The sequence below is a fragment of the Haliaeetus leucocephalus genome, unplaced genomic scaffold (assembly GCF_000737465.1).
Source record: "Haliaeetus leucocephalus isolate CR32 unplaced genomic scaffold, Haliaeetus_leucocephalus-4.0 Scaffold1, whole genome shotgun sequence".
NCBI classification, from domain to species: Eukaryota; Metazoa; Chordata; class Aves; order Accipitriformes; family Accipitridae; genus Haliaeetus; species Haliaeetus leucocephalus.
Genome location: NW_010972437.1, coordinates 11253054 through 11270680, shown reverse-complemented (window position 1 = coordinate 11270680; position 17627 = coordinate 11253054). Strand labels below are relative to the sequence as shown.

General features: G+C 36.9%; 1 protein-coding gene across 3 annotated transcripts in view; it reads right to left on the bottom strand.

Moving 5' to 3' along the window:
* Positions 1–343: 343 nt before the first annotated feature.
* Positions 344–17627, bottom strand: part of SP3 (Sp3 transcription factor) — a 35392-nt gene continuing 18108 nt past the window's right edge. For 2 of the 3 annotated variants that reach the window (XM_010566537.1, XM_010566546.1), the window contains 3 exons: positions 11398–11590; positions 4368–4564; positions 344–2104 (listed from right to left, as the gene is read on the bottom strand). In XM_010566537.1, coding sequence (XP_010564839.1) covers positions 1788–2104; positions 4368–4564; positions 11398–11590 — 707 coding nt within the window. In that variant the 3' untranslated portion in view covers positions 344–1787. Of the gene's footprint in view, positions 2105–4367; positions 4565–5093; positions 5159–11397; positions 11591–17627 lie in introns of those variants that run through there. The other variant, XR_774285.1, reaches the window with a different exon arrangement.

The following is a 17627-nucleotide window of genomic DNA, read 5'->3' as shown; positions in this document are numbered from 1 at the left end:
TGAAGACTGTCTGTATTGTGGCATATAGGTGTCAGAGGACTTAAATGCTACTTTATTTTCATATTCTATAGGATAGGGCCTATGTTTCCTTTGTGCCTGCTCAGCATAACGTCAGAAAAGTTACCACTACACCAACATAGTATACAGCACATGCATGTCCGTACACATACAGATGGGGGCTGAGAGAGAGGAGGTGGTGTATTACTATCTCCTTGCCTGTAAGGAAAGGAAACACCATTTCTACTTCCCACCATCCAGTGCAAAATAATAAAACATCTCAGGCTATCAAGATGTGTTATGAAATTACAACTTTTTAGTTAACAAGAATTACAGCAAACTCAAGTCAAAAGAAAAAAAAATAGTGTTTTATTAACTACCACACTGTTATAATACACTTTAAACGTACAATAAGGTAGCCTTTAAATTTGAGGTGGTTTTAAGAATAACAAATGAACAGATTTCCAAATGTTTGTAAATAGGTGAACTGCAGTAATTATTGTTGTACATTTTCTGAAAATGGTATAGCACTTACAGACTGGCTATATAACTTCATTTTGTACATTTTTCTATAATTGAAAATATAAACAGTAATTAAAAAATAAAAAGAAAATTCAGCATAATAAAAAACATATATGTTTATCAGTTAAATGTACTGGATACATACAATTTTTAAGGGAAGAAGCAAAAAAGGAAAGATGGCTGATATTTAAATGCAGATTGACTAACCAAAAACTAAACAACAAACAAATAAAAACCTCATAAAACCCCTAGTTCACTATGACTATATCCATATGTTTGGGAGTACTGTCAATATGGAAGTGATTTTTCTGTTGTATTTGCATATGTTATATTTTACTGGTAATTTACATGATGGCTTTTAAGGCCCTGGCAGACAGATGTTTTTTTGGAAAAAGATTTGATAAAAATCACTGCTGAGACGCAATACACCTTATTTTTGGTCCTCCAATGTTCAAAAGAAGGGATATACCTCACTATAACATTTGCCTTACCACCCAAATGCCTCAACCTATACATATTTTTTTTTAAACATTTTAAGCTTTTTAAACATTGGTTATATTGCCCACCTTGGTTATTGAAAGAATATTAACAAGACATCATTTTGGCAAATTAAATCTTAAACATGGCTTTTCAATAGGATTTAAAAGGTGACTATCCCTAGAGTTCCATGTTAAAATGTAGTTTTCAAAATCTTACAAGAGTAATGCTTAAAATATTGTACATAGTTAACCTAATTAAAATAATTAGCTTCAAAATGACAAGTTGATGAGCTAAGTAAAGCCTATACTATGTAACATTTGCTTGGAAACTTGATTTGTCAGTTATGCATAATAAAAATTCCAGTCATCAAGAAAATTACAAAATTTCTTTTATCATAACATGATTTCTTTTCACCCATCAACTTCTTTTATCTTACAATAGATAAATACCAACATGTTCTCATTTTTTTACACTAAACCACACAGGATTGATGCATTTGGTTAGACTACCATTTCCATTGTTAAATTCTTTTTTTTTTTTAATATAACTTGGTAAAATTTCATCTCTTCTAGATTCCAAAAGTACCTACAAAACCCATGCAATTTTACCATTTTAATATACTATGGAATATCATACAAAGTAAGGCATTTCAGTGTCATGTATAACCAAGTTACTGTCAATCCAAAAATTTTTGCACATCAATAAAAAGATATCTAAGAACTTAGGAACAATATTCTTCTCACTACTGTATAAAAATAACCACAATTAATAGGTATCTTGTGTAATATTTACTCCATTGTCTCGTTTCCCGAAACTGTGACAAGCTGTAAAGGTATTTCAGTGTTGGTAAGAATATCCTGATTGCTGGTGCCAGATGTATTAACAGTTCCTATTCCTGAAACAGAACCTTGTTGAATATTTGCAAGGATAAGTGTTGTTCCTCCTGCAGTAATCAAAGTATCATCAGGCGTTGCTTCTACTGATGCCAGCACTGTACTGCTAGAGTGAATACCTTTTTTATTCTGATGTGTTTTAATGTGTTTGGCAAGGTGGTCACTTCTCATAAAGCGTTTTGAACATTCTGGACAGACAAATTTCTTCTCACCTGTCACAGAAGAGAAGAAAAAAAAATGTTTTCAAGAACATTAAAAATATCACACATACACCAAAAACTGGGATAACTTACTGCCTTTTAGAGTCAGAATTCTAACAACATCTATACTGAAGAAAAAAAGTGTTCCAACTTGATAAACTTGTGTGTTAAATTTCTAGATATACAAATCCTTTAAAAGAATTGATTTATTTTTCTGTGTCTCCCTGAGTTTGGGGAGATATTTCAGGCAAGCTAAAGAATATTGCTATCTCATATCCTTAGGCTGCTAAGTTTCACTGCAATTATTACCAATAAATAACATTTAAGAGGAGAACAAAACCTGCCAAATGATGGACAGGGAAGACTATATAAGCTCCTGCAGAATCACACTTGAGACTGACAAACAAGATCATGTCTGAAGGGACCTCTGGAGGTCTCTAGTCTGATCTCTCTCTAAGCGGGGTCAGCTATGAGGTCAGACCTGGTTGCTCAGGAATTTATCCAGTTTGGTCTTGAAAACCTTTAAAGATGGAGACTACAGAAACTCTCTGGGCATCCTGTTTCAGTGCTTGGCTGTCCTCACAATGAAAAAGTTTTTATTTATATCTGGTCTGAACTGCTCTTGTTTCAACTTATGTCTGTTGTCTCTCATCCTCCCACCAATGCACCACCATGGAAAGTCTGTCTTTGTCTTCTTAACGGTGGCCTTGCAGGTACTAGAAGGTTGCTATTATGCTCCCCCCTGCCCTTACTGTTCTCTTTGTGCAGCTGAATAAGGCCAGTTCCTACAGCCTCTCCTCATAAGGCAAATGCTCCAAATTCCTGATCGTCTTGGTCACCCTTTAGTGAACTCAATCCTGTTGATCAATGTCTGTCTTAAATTGGGGGCTGAAAACGAGATGCAATATTCTAGATGCAGTCTAACCACTGCTGAGAAGGGGAGGATTATCACTTCCCTAGAACTAGTGTCTCTGCTTCTGTTCATACAGCCCCAGCCATCTCTGCTGCTGGCTCTTGCTCATGTTCTGATTGTCTATCAAGACTCCCAGGTACTTTTCAGTAGACCTGCTTCCCAACTAAGTCAGTGCTCAGCCTGTGTTTCTGCAAGGGTTAATTTCAACCCAGGTGCAGTACTTTGTGTTTATCCTTGCTGAATTTCATGAGGTTCCTGTAAGCCCATTCCTTCAGCCTCAGTCCCTCTGAATAGCAGCCTTGCCCTCAAATGCATTGACCGGTCACCCCAGTCTGGTGTCATCCGCAAACCTAAGAAGAGTGCACTCTGTTGCCTCCTCCAGGCCAGCGATAAAGATGTTAAAACACATCAAAGGATAGATCCCTGCAGTTCTCTACTTTTTATTGTTATGCAGGTACACTAGGAACCATTAACCAGACCCTCTAAGCTGGATCATTCAACTGGCTTCTGTTTTTTAAACCCATCTGGCTGTCCATCCAGACAGACCATAACATCCCAGCTTGGGTTCAAGCATCCAACACGTCTAACAAAAGCATACCACTGGGTACAAAACATGAAATATTTTTCATAGACATTGCAAAGACAGTTTTCTAAGCAATGTAAATGCGGATAACCACATAAATTATCTATCTATTGTTACGGGGTTTTTCGAATAGTCTAATTTTAAAAGGTAAGCATCCTGCAGAATGTAATTATGGGTTCAGTTTGTAGGAAAATAGGTAATACAGACAATAGATTTGAAACAAACTGCTCCTTGAAGAGGTGGAAGATCTAGACTAATTTCTTTTCTTTGTGTTAGACAAAAGGAGAAATGTGAACCTGGAGTCCCTAACAGGTAGTCTAACCATGAAACCAGAAGATGTAGAATGATGCACCATCACATGCTCTTCCTTGATTTTGTGAATGACGTCTAATCTCTTGGACATCTAGCCCTCTATTTTTATTTTTCTTTTTTAAAATGAGAGAAAATTATTGAAGTTTTAAGCTGGAACAACAGTTTTAATCTGGTTCAAAAAAATGAAATGCACTGCTGAACCTGAATCAAAGGATTCTGATTAAGCTATATTAAATATTAGCTTAAATGTCAGTTCTGAATCAAAAAAGATAGCTGTTTTTCCTCCTCAAACCTACCAAAGAAACTAAAGTGTATACATAGCTCTAAATGTTAACTGATTTTAGAAAGGTCATGCTACATTAAAATCCATCCAATACAAAGATCTGTTCTCCTGTTAAAAGTTATTTATCCAAGCCCTCTCCATGACACGTCTTTAGTTAAATGCACCAGAATCAAAGACTGAAAACCTGTGTGCGTTCTTCGGTGTCGCTGAAGCTCATCGCTGCGAGTGAACCTTTTGCCACAGAACATCCAAGTACAAACAAATGGACGCTCTCCAGAATGCCAGCGGAGATGAGCTCTCAAATGTGAAGTTTTTCCATACACTTTGCCACACCCTGGTATGTGACAAATGTGTTGCTTCTTTTTTCCCAAGTTGGAGCCTCTGTTAAAAAAAAAAAAAAAAAAAAAAAAAAAAGTTATTCGTTCTAATACATTCCTCCTAAATACCGGTCATACATATAAGAGGGGCTATATATGCCAATAGATCTGCAAACAAAACTGAGCAGCTTCCCATTTTTGTTTAAAATACAACCAGAGTCCAGTACACTCCATAAGAAGCTGGAACTAAACTCTATAATACTATCCTCATTCTGCAACTAACTATAAATTCAACAGCATGTGAAATTTAAATGATAGAAGTGTAATCTTTAGCAAGCATACATGTATACAAAGTTGGAAATACAGTCATTACAGCAGCTTGTACTACTTTGATGCTGAAGTGCCCATATTTTAAATTTCTCCTAGTTTCAGTTTTTACCATACCAAAGACAGTTTTGGCAAAGAAAAACACAAATGACTGCAATTGCCAAAATGGAAACGAGATTTTGGCAACTGGGAAGAGAACAGATGGGACTTTTGGCATCTTGGGGAAACCTAAGAAGCGGTTGAGGTTGGAAGACAAGCTTACTAACCTGAATATTTCCACTAAAAGGAGTGGCAGTGAAACAGCTGATCTTGGTGACATTTAAATTAATTCCTTGGCATTTCAGAAAAAAAAAAAAATATCCATCAAAATGAACAAATAATTCACAGATAGTATAATCCATACTACTGAGCTTGATGCCTATTTTACGATGCTGCCTCACTGAAATGGTAGGTGATTGATTCAGGGAAAGCACCTTACAGAAAAGCCTAACTTTTAAAAAAAAATTTATTTTTTTTTAAATAAAACCACCAGAGAGACGTAAAAGCGTCTGAAGACCCAGAGAAAGAGATCAGTCTGGCCAGTGCAGGGCATCATGATTGATTTTAGCCAATTTAAGTGTTTGCTGCTGCCGAAACGGGCACTCCAGGGAATAGATCTGGCTGACAGTGCAGCTATATGAATGGTAAATGCTGGTATGAGGGAGGAGATTGGAAAATGCTGCCAAGGATCAGGCCACCTTATTCATCAGCAATGTTAACTTAGAACAGCTTAAGTGGGTTCTGAAATCACAGTCTTGGGCACTCCATCCTCCATGACTGATTATACGATTTTCAGTTGCCTCCTTAAGGCAATTTTTTTCCTTAAATTGAGTGCCTAACTTCTGCTTAACCATCCAGTGGCTGAAGGATTTGCCAAGCAACTATTAGACCTAGATTCTCATCCCTGCATTCAGAACAATTCTGGTTTATATCTAACGAGGGTTCAGGGTAAAATGCATATACACTTTAACAAGCTAGCACTTGGAGCAAGCATTTCTGAACAGGCACAGAAATTAACTCACTCTAAAAACTCACAGCATCTAAAGGGAATTCCAGCCTAAGGACATATGCAACTAAAACATTCCAGACAGTCCAGAAAAGTAAGGAGATAAAATCTAGTTAAGTCCTAGAAAATGTTTCTAAGAAGTCTCAATATAGAGCAATCTTCATAGTGCTTCATTAGTCATTTTGTCTCAGAAGAAAAAAATCTATCACTTTTACATACTAATTATTTGTCATGACAATGTAGGTTTTGACTTCAGAACAAATTCAATGGCAGTAGAAATAGAGAGTCTGGAAGGCTTTTGACACTGCTGTGGTAGCAGTAGACTCATAATGAGCCTATGGATATGGTGACAGAAGAGATTCTGCTTATCTATCTAATTTTTTTTCATTTTATTGCCACCCGTCAATCCTTAGCCTCACAGAAATTTCACCTGTCTGTTTCATCCAGCTTGTTTGTAAGTTTCATGCAAAAAATTCTCTGACATCTGACCTGACATCTTAAGCTCTTCCATCATTATTACGCTTGGCAAGAATACTTTTGACTTAATTTTCCTTTTTCAAATATCCCAAAAGCAGATCACTTCAGACCATGACAAACACTGCCTTTTTTACATCTCCTACCTTAGCTGAAACATCTATTTTTGGTAAGCTTTGCTACATCTAAACTGTCAGGTTCACACTCTTCCATGGCCTTCTGTCAAGCCAAGATTAAAAAGCAAAATTAACTGTAATGTCAGGCATTTAACTTTGTACTATGCTACCTATGGAAAAGCTTCACAAGTTTTGAACATTCAGCCAATCTCAAAGGCATTTAGCAAAATGTCTTTAGATTGCCCCCTTTCTTTTCTGGTTTCTCAGCCTCTGCAGATGGCTAGGCCACCACACAAAACTCACTGTACCTGTAACAGTTCCAATAGCATTCATCTATCAGCTCAAAACACCCAGCTCCCCAAATTCCAAGGAAGAAATTTTTGTATTCCTCCTTTTGCCTTACTGCAACCAGTTCCACAGGCTCTATGTTCACCTTCATCTAATGATTCAGTTCTAGACAGCCCTACTTCAGGTCCTCTTGTTTGGTGGCTCAAGGCATCCAGCAATTGCAGTGCAAGGCAAAGGAACACCCATGGCTCTTTCTCCATTATATAGTCTCAGTAACTGAAAGAATTCTCCACTGGATCCCACCATCCTGTGTCTTTATTTGCCTGTCCAAATCCATGTAACCCTAAAAAGTGCTCAGCCTGCACTTATTATAACAAAATGTATTTCTGCATTTAAGAATATACTCTGTATATAGAATATTTTTTTTATATTTGGTATTTCATCCTCACACCTCCTCGAAATATACTATAGTCTTCCCCTTTACAATAATCAGTACAAATATTTGTAACTATGCATGATACAATACATAAATGTGACACAAATGACATGAAATCACATCAAAATTCCCTTAGAATAATTTTCAGATTCCTAAGTCAATCATTTGAAATTGCTTAATTGCACCTTTGCTCTAGACTGAAGGAAACCAAGGTTCAACTCATGGTCAGCTTACTGTGCATAGGCAATGTAGCATACATAATTCTAAGCACCTTGCCTAACTGGTGACAGAGTTCCTTAGTGGACTCCGAAGTTCAAAGTGAGGAGGAAGTTAGGGATTCACAGAACAAAATCCGCAAGACTACTGTGAACGACTAACTATGTGTATTTATTCTACACAACTTCATACAGGCATCTATCTGCATGTTTGCTTCATGTGTGTTCTAAACTGACTGGATACGAGCCAAATTCTATCTGGACGCTTTGCAGCTGTGACAGTCTGGCAGTATGCCCTAACACGTCATGCTAAGAAGCCTTTCATGCTGCACTGGCCAATAACCATCATCACTGAGTAAAAGGATACGACTCAGGCCTACTCCTCGACTGGAGCCTTCAAATCAATTACTACTTAAGTATTTTCATAGTACATTTTAGCTTTATAAAGACTGGAAACCACATTTCTCAGTAACCATGCAGAATGCAACGGTTTCAGCAGGAGACACCTTTATCCAATGAGTAACGGGACTTTCAGTCCAGCAGCACTTCCAGGAGGAACATCAAGTATTTCAAGGGTAAAACATACACTTATTAGTTATTTTCAGAACGTGTATTTTAGAGTTACGTACCTGAAATGGTACTTAGAAGCACTGTTCCTCTATAGATCCAGACAGTAGTAGTTACATCTCAATGTAATTCCAGATGTAATTGAGAGGAGGGTGAAATCTCCACATGTAACTGAGAGGAGGGTGAACTTTCCACCTAACTTCAGACACCCTAACTAGAAGCCTAATACAGCCTGTTTGGGATCAGAGTTATCTTTTGAGGTACATCTCTCCCTCCCCCCCCCCCCCTTTTGCTTATCTCCCATTTACTATATAAGATTGAGGCTATAAGGTTTTAATTTACATATCTAACACATCATCCTGTTCCTTTCCTACCTTCCCCCTGCCAAGTAAGGTAAAGATAATAGTGGCTTCCTACTTCACAGGACTGGTATGAATAGAAATCCTTTCAAGACTGCAAAGACTAATTCTGTATCGAGAGTAAAAAAAGCCAACAAAAGCCAACAACAAAAAGCAGAAAGAACCCCTCAACTCCCCTCTGCATCCAGAGAACAGAGAAGACAAGAAATGCCAAAACTAAGGCTACACAAAAGATGAAATTATGATGAAGTCTGCACATGCGAAGCCATGTACCACCTTCTCCTACCCCATTCAGTGCATAGGAAGGATAGTATTCGTTGAGTGAAATGCTATTCAGCTTTTTCATACTGATTTAATGTGCTTTTCTTGTATTACTAGTTACATATTATTTAAGTACTATCTTAAATACAGAATTCTTCATTTCCCCAGGCTTTTCTTTTCCTCATCATGGGTACCCACAACACTCACAGTGTCTAAGCAGTTCACAAACATTAATGAATTTATCATCTTGCAACACTCCTGTATAGTGAACTTGAACTAGTACAAACATTTCATACATCCAAATATAAGGTAGAAAGAGATTAAGGCCAAAATTGTGAAACACCAACCAGCTTGAGGTGTCAAGTTCAATATAGCAGAAGCATATTTTCTTAGAGTACTGTAAATGTTCACAATTCAACTCAATCGACTTCTTTACAGGAATGAACTCAGTACTTCTGCAGTGGAAAAGGTGGGGCGGATAGACAAATACCTCCAAAACTTCAGAGCCTTGTTGCTGCAGTCCCGTATCTCATTCCCTAAATGCCTTCCAATTTCTGCAATAAGTGAAGCAGGTGCCAATCATTACACAGCCCTGATTCACTTGCTGTACATCCATCCTATATGCTGAAAGGCACTGGGGTCATATGAAAAAAACAGTATGCAGTCATGTAATTAGAAACAAAGTTATAATGCATAAGCACAAGGGATTAAATTAAAGTTGCCCAGGATATCTTAACTTTGGCATTTGCCAACTTCCAAGTTTTCAGTTTTGCAACCTTAACATCATTTTAAGAATTGTGGATGCTATCTGAAGAAATTTATAAAACCAAATGTCCTATTATCTGAAATTCTATGAGTCATCAGTGGAGTTGAAAGACAAATCAAAACTCAGAATTACAGCACTAGAGATAAATAAGTAACTGTAGCAGCTATGGGACATGATCAACATGTATCAGAGGGAAAAGGAAAATATTCCCCCAAATGGGCTTACTCCTTTTTGCTAGACTCTGAAGGAATTCTACATTACAGTGGGAAAGTTGCTCTAGCAACTGTAGGCACTTTCACTCTTTTTCTGTTTCCCCACCATTGTCTCCTTCATTATCCTGTTTCTATTCCAGTTCTAATTCTTCTCACATCCTGACTTCCTGTCCTAGTTTTCCTACTTACTTTGTACATTTGATGTGTCCAGTCCTTCCTTTACAGTGGATTTCAGATTCTTACCTATCTAAACTCTGTCCTAGCACTTATCTCAACTCCTTCCCAAATTCCCATATCTGAATTTCAGTCAGACTACGCTTTTCTTCAGGCTTCATCAAAACCATCTCTCAAAAAGATTCTCTCTTGGGCTTCAACTTTAAAATTTGGTGTTATAGCAACTCCACTTAGAAGGAAGAGGATTTTAAAGTAAAGATGTCTCTAAATTAAAGCCACTGTAGTTTGGAATAGAGCACGAGGGAAGATGGAACATGTGAAATCTCTGTGTTTCCTAAGAGTACAGCCAGTGCAAATCAACATTTTCAAAGTTTTCTCCCAGCCTGAAGCAAATCTCAACCCAGGGTGTACTTTGGGCAGATCTTCATGGCAGACCCAAGGTTCACCAAGTACTTAGAAATGTCTGTGCCAGGTTTTGGTGAACTACACATAGGAATTTAACAAGAGGAAGCTGATGGACAAAAATGCTGTATAACCTTGGTAGCAGATATTATCACTAGCTTCATTTGTGACGTAAATGTATGAAAGTGTATTTGTCTTAAACACTTAATATTTACTCAGCATGGCTGCCTAAGATATTATCTCTCTGTACTTGCAAAGAAGGTATGTAGAATATATAGCAAAAAACCCGCAAAAGACTTGACAACAGACATATTCAGTCAGTACTATTAGAACTCTTAGAGCCATAGGACACTGACAGGTTCTTTAAAGAGAACTCAGTAATTTACACTGTAGTTCTCACATAAATAGAGATTTCCACTTTAGAGAAGAAACTATTATCAAAATGGACAAATTTTAGTGTACTGGAAAGAAGCCCCTGCACAATTATATCAAGCACAAATACACCTAAATATTTTCACTTGTAAAAGGCAGCCTATTATCCCTACTTCCTCTCTTATATCCATAATCAAGATGTTTAAAACGAAGCATTTTGGAATAGAATAAAATCTTTACAGTAACAAAAAGCTGAAGAATACTTTCATGAGATGTAGAATAATAAAACATGGCTTCCTATGCAGCCCTGAAGTTTTACTTAGTACCTCTTTGTTAGCCAAATCTCCACTAACTTTGAAAACAATCAGCCAATTCAAAATTTGGTATTTAGAGTTATTATACAAACCTTGTTTTTCTTAGGAAACCAGTGAATAAGAAAACCAGGATAACTGTATTTCTGTAACACTCTAAAGCAATCAAACTGTGGAAAAATGCTCAATCAGTAAGGAAATGCAGGAACGCATAATTTAATCAAGTCCTTGACATATGATAGAAGCCAATCACGGATGTGCATATTCCAAAATATTTCATTTTCATATTATTTAGGGCAATGGTCTACCCCCCTCACTTGTACTAGGTGGCATCTAACTCCAGATTTTTCCTGTTAATCTCAATGCAGTAACTCAGAGAGGATGGAATAATCTGCTCGTCCATCTGCAAACCCAGAAATAAAGGTGGCAGTCCTTTGTTGCATAAGCTCTTTTGCATAAGCCTCTAGTTTTCTCTCACTGCAGACTACTGCTGTTAACTAAGGCTCCTTTTTTCCTCACACATTATTTGTTGTCATCATTACATCCATTACATGACACTAAACATTACATACCTTCCACCACCTTCTTTGCAGTTGGGACATGTGCAAGCTACTCGTCTCAGTCTTTTTCCCTCTTGATGTGGTTGGTCCCCTTCCTCATCTACCACCTGCACTCTCAAATGTGTTAGATCATTGGTATTCAATGTAGAATCACCACTGAGCTGCCACTCTTCTGGATCAGGCTCCTCTTCTTTAATCCTAATATCTGAGGAAAAGAACAAACACAGATCCATAAGTAGCCCATTAAATAGAGAGAAGGAAACCATAATGATCAAATCTTTTTACTGTTGGGAGCACTATGTCAGTCAAAAGTCAACATCCTTCAGTGCATACTGACATTGCTTCTGTGCCCTTGTAACCTGTAATGTATTTTAAAAGTTTATCTCACTATACATTTCAAAGTTAAAGACAAGCTATAACAAAGTATTAAAGTTTAAGTTTGAACTGTTCTTGGTAGGGATTGCTGTCACCAGGAGGATATTGCTTGCTTGAAACTTGGGGGAAAACGGAGGAACCAGAGGTTGGACAGAGGTCGAAAAAAAACCAAACACATGTTTCAAATGATCCTGAATAGCCATTTATGTTTCCACAGGATTTCTCAATTAATGTGACATGTAGTAGAAACAGCTTTTCTGGATGATTTTCAGAAGTTTTCAGTATGCACAATGATATATGAAGTAATATGAGAAATCAACTAAATAAAAGGTTTTGACCTAAGAACGACCAAGATATCCAAGGAAAACAAAAAAAAAATATTCATGGCTTTGTTCCATTTTCCCCTTCTCATCTCAAATTTATGCTTTTTCCACTATACATAGAGAAGAAAACATTTAGGGAACAATGTAGAACAAACTGCAGTTATCATGTAGATTGTATCCTTAACAAACCCCACTCAAACACTGAAACCTTAACTGAGGACTGTGGCCACTCTAAATTCTTTCTGGGAGTCAGTGCATCAGCCATCATCTGTAGAATGAAGACAAAGCTGCACAGATTGCATGATAAAATGTAACAAAAACTGTGCTGGGTCAGATCATAAACAGCATCCTACCTCAGTAGAGACCAGGAAAAGACATTAATGATAAAACATATAAAGAGTAAGTTACCTGGTCTACCTTTCAAATCATGTCCAGCATTCATCTGTTTAGAGACAAAGGATGTAGCTACACACAAAAATTTGCTTGGTGCTAATAAAGTTTCCGTCCGGTCTTTCCCAACACAACAGTTTGCCTTCCTTTTACTTGCACATGTATAACCATTTGCAGGACTGTGCTGTAAACCACATCACTGATGTAACTAAAGTTAAAATAATTCTCTAGGAAACCACCACATTGGCAAGAGAATTCCAGGTCAGAAACCAGGAAGTCTAGAATATTTATCTGGTTTGGCTGCAAAAGTCAATGCTAGAAATTAAGTTTGCATGAATATGACAGCCTCTGAGCTATGGGAATCCAGGAGCTAGCACACTCACTTTTGCTGGCTCTTTATGCATGTGGTAACATTCAGCAGTACTACTGTGGTAGGCTTGTCCCAAGTCACCTGCACGCTGAGCTTCACTGTTACCATAAGAAGTTCAGAATTTCAGACAGCCAACATAACAAGTATCTTTCACACAAAAACCTAGAAAACCTCTGCGGTGACTTCTAGTCTTCTGTATTAGGCATCAAACTAACGTTCCTGCCAAATTAAGTCATTTTCTGAGATTCACCTATGAAATAATTTTATTATCTATGATAATTTGTATATACTTTTTATATATAAAATTCATTTTACATTAGCAAAGATTAAAACACTACACAGCACACGAAGAGTTTATAGAATTGATCTTTCAAACTGGATACCATTAAGTATACTAATACATTCACTTACAGCAATTTTAAAATAAGGCAAAAGCCTAATTTACTCTTATGCAATGGGCACATAATAGGAATCTGAATACAGCAAAGTGGCAAGGCTGCCAGCACAGGCCAGTTCAAGCCTCCAAGCAGTTCTTTAGGACCGGATATGTTATGCACCGTACTCAAAATTCTTTTACCAATCAAATGTTCCACAAAACATACATTGTATAAATTCTGGTTTTATTTAAAATAAGAATTAAAGTAATGTTAATAAAATAAAACACTGTATTAAGAAGATAACTTCCTTATGAACTTACTAACGTTAAGACACTGGCATATAGTGAGTTTGTAAAGTCAGCAGCTGAATCCAATTAGCACTGCATACACATACTTGAAAAGAGATATCAACATGTCCTAGCAAAGATCAATGGATCAAATTAGGGTATGGATCTGTGCACCCAAGACCCAACTCCACTACTGAAGTCAAACATTCCATGTAACATATGATTTCTTCTGTTACACTGACACACCAAATTCACACTCTAATAACAGATACACCTAACAGTAGAAACATGTCCCAAATGTCTCTTACTGCATATCAGTATCCAGGACTTTATACCTTCAACTCATGCAATGTTTGTTCCACTTTGCAAACCTTCATTATGAGTTCCTTCCACTTTTTTTCATCAGCATCTCTCTATTCGCAGTCCCTCCCAATCACCACCACTATCGCAGCAGCACAAAGTCTCATAATAGTTTTATAATGGTGGAAACATAAATGAGAAAATTATTTGGACAAAAAAAGAGGGACAGACAAAACACTCCTAAGAGTTGAGGATACTGGAAGAAATAACAATTTGCATAGACATACAATAGTTTATGGTATTATTTTTAAAAAAGCAAAACTGAAATGAAGTCAAAGTAGTACTGTGTATGTAATTTTGTGCTCTTCCTGGTTATCTTGGTAAGGCAAAAAGTGTAGCTATTGCTTTAGGTATTCCTCAGAAGGACCATCTTCTACTCCAGGCACACAGAAAAGTACAATATGAACTGCCAATTTACAGACAGGACTTTTTAATACCCAATTATGTAGATTATACTTTAAACAAAACAAAATTAAATAAATACCAAAATATGAAGTGTTTATCTAGCCTCTCCAGGATGCAGTATATCAGGGAGTGGACTGTATCAAATCCTGTAGCAACTCTGATTGCCTTAACAATGTCCTTAGAACCAATGAGTCTGTTGCCCTCCAAGTAAGTTTTACATTATTGCATGAGGGAAAATTCCATCACTATTTTTGGGGGGAGGAGGGGATGTCACTGTAATTTAAACAGTAAGAAAATGAAGGAGTAGAAAGGGCAAACCATGGAGAAGAGCAAAAGATAAGAGTCTTCTCCAGTGCAATAGAACTGGAGATTATGCAAATTCATATAGATAGCAACAACTCCACATTTCTCCCTTGGTGTTCCTCTGGACGTGCTCTGTTCTAATTCAGCCTCAACTGACAGAATACTAGGTTTTACACATACTCTGCAAAAAATTGGGCCTAAAAAAATTTGCATAATCCCTGAAGTCATGAGAAGCCAATGCAAACATTGGTAAATTTGAGGCAACTTTTGTTTTCTACCAATTAAACACAGGCTAAATGAAGGTTACGTTTTCTTTACTACTATTTTACTTTCATGCTTTCAAATTTCTGTATGCCCTTACTTCTTAAGTTCAACACCTAGTACTAGGTAAGTATGAAAGGGAAATTCAGACAGATACTGTTTCAAACTGCCTACTGATTCTGAAAACCATATATTCTCTTCAAGTTCTTCTTGGTATCTAGTGAGCTAGATTTGTTTTAGGTTTTGCTTTCCTCTAGAGGATAGAAATTGGTATCTTGGTGTACAATTTTGATCCAAAGGTAGTATTTCATAGTCACAGAAAGCCCAGAGCTGACTACAATATGCAGCAAGTTTAAGTGTATTTGGCAAATAAAAACAATAACTAAGAGATTTGTTTAAAGCGCTTCAGAGAAGAATAACTAAACTGACAGGATGAAACTATGCAGATGTAAATACAGCTTAAACTATTCTTGAGTACATTTCAACTATAATCTAGTGTGGAGAGAATTACTGCAGCCCACTGATACAGCCAGGTCATTTACCTACTTCACCATGTATCAGATGAATGCAACAGTTAAGCTTCGTGTTCTATCTTGGTCTGTTTCAACTAGGACTTGAATAAAACGCTGTTTTCTTCATCTATGACAGACGTTATTAGTTTACCAACAGCCACAGAAACAGGGATAAACTAGGAAGGGAGGAGTATGCAGTGCAAAACCGCTTCATTTGAGAACTATGCCACCCCTTTAATTTTTTGATGTATCTGCCTCTGCACAATGTCACATAAAGGCACTCTCAACATTACCTGTAACTGTCTCCAAACTGCAGGCTTCTAGTTCAGCTGCTTTTCCTAGATGCTGAAAGCCAACCTGCCATTTCACTCAGCTAAACTTTACAAGTTCCTGATCTGAAAAGCAGAAATATGGCCTTTCAACTGAAAACAGATTTGCAGCAGCACTGCACATACCTTCACACCGATTTCCTCACAGCATCACAAATTGACTGTCTGCACTTTCAACATCTTGTAATCAGTCATGCCTATTCATTTATTTTTCCAAATAGATGCTTCCCTTCCCACCCCTCCCAAGAAAACAGATGCAAATTCCCATCTTTTTCTTGTTAATTTTGTTTTCAGTTTTCTCTACAGTGCAACCCACATTCCCTCAGTATCTGGACTCATCTTGCCTTAATCTCTGGATGTGAGGAAGCTTTAATAAAGATGTTCAACTTTCTTAGACACTCTGTTTATTCATTCCCATCTCAACTAAGCTTCCTAAACAAATCTAAATTAAACTCTCCCTACTAATTGGCCAGCTGTGCAAGTCTTTCAGACAGGAGCTCAACAAGGTTAATGATTTCTACTCTGATTTGCTCCCCAAAACTTAAGTGTGAATATAGGCATTTTTATTATGTAATAAATTACAAGGCAACAGAAGATACACTACAGAATGTCATCTTGAAATACCTGTGAACGTCAGCTCAGAAGAAAAGACTATCATCTAGTTTCAGTAGCTCTAAATCAGATTTTAAGTTTCTGAGGAAAACCATTGTTGTGTCCAAGTCTAAGAGCGGGACCTCACAGTACTAAGTATTTAAGCGGTACTAGCAAAATGATTAAAAATGGAGCTGTAGATTCTTTTCTTGCAAGAAATGCCACATACTGTACTTCCAAGTGATCCTATGCATTACTGTAAGCTGATTTTTTTAAAAATTTGAATCACGAAAGTACTTAAGCCAGCGCTACCACAACACATATTATGCATCAAAGAACAGTTACTTACCTCAGAGTAACTGCAGTTCTTTGAGATGTGTTGTCTACAGATTCTCAAGATTTTGGATTCTTATGGACAGTAATGCCTGCTGCAGCATGCCCTTATTTTTTTCTTTTTTCCCATAGTTGAAAATATAAGAGGGGATTAACTAGAAAGGGGGAGGAAGAGTTGATCATGCTCGATATAGAAGAAGCCATGAACTGCAGGAAGACATAGAGAATTCTGTGACCAGCGGGGTTAAGTATTCCTACATAAAAGAGTATTAGACTGCTGCTAGGGTCGAACAACAGAATTGTCAGCAGTAATTCAGGAAGGCAGAACTGTTCAACAAGTATTTCTGTTCTGTATTTAGGTAAAAGCCAAATAAAGGTCCTATCACTAGATGAGAATGAAAAGCTTCCCACTGACAGTAAGTCAGGAAGATGTAAAAACAGCTGTTGAAATAAACACTTAATAAATCAACAGATTAGGATCATTTTCATTCAATAATTTTAAGAGAAGGCTGAAGAGCTCTCTGCAGTTTTAATGCTGCAAGCCTTTGACCATGTGAATGCTCCAGTGGGTTAGAAAAAAGCTAGCACTGTGATAATACTGAAAAAGGGTAAAAAAAGACTCAAAGAAGTAGGGGAAGAATTAATGCCACTCAAAATGGGATTACGGGAACAATTAGATTAAAAAGTAATTTTTTTTTTTTAAATCAATGATGACACCATTATTGATGTAATATACTTGAGAGTTCTGCACAGCAAGTGACTTATTAGGATACAGTAAAACATTTTGATTGAGAAAAATGAAGTACAAAACATACATGGAATACATGGATTAAAACTGGCATGAAGTTTAAATGCAGATTAAGAACTATCATTTCTGTATGATAAATAATGAGGACATGCCACTGACAATGTATATTTTTTTTTCCCCCTTTTGTCCTTAAAAATTACTACCTTTTAAAAAAACATGTCTTCTACAAGCAGCGAAAGACAACCCATCTACAACCCAGCCTTATCTTCAAGAGGGCA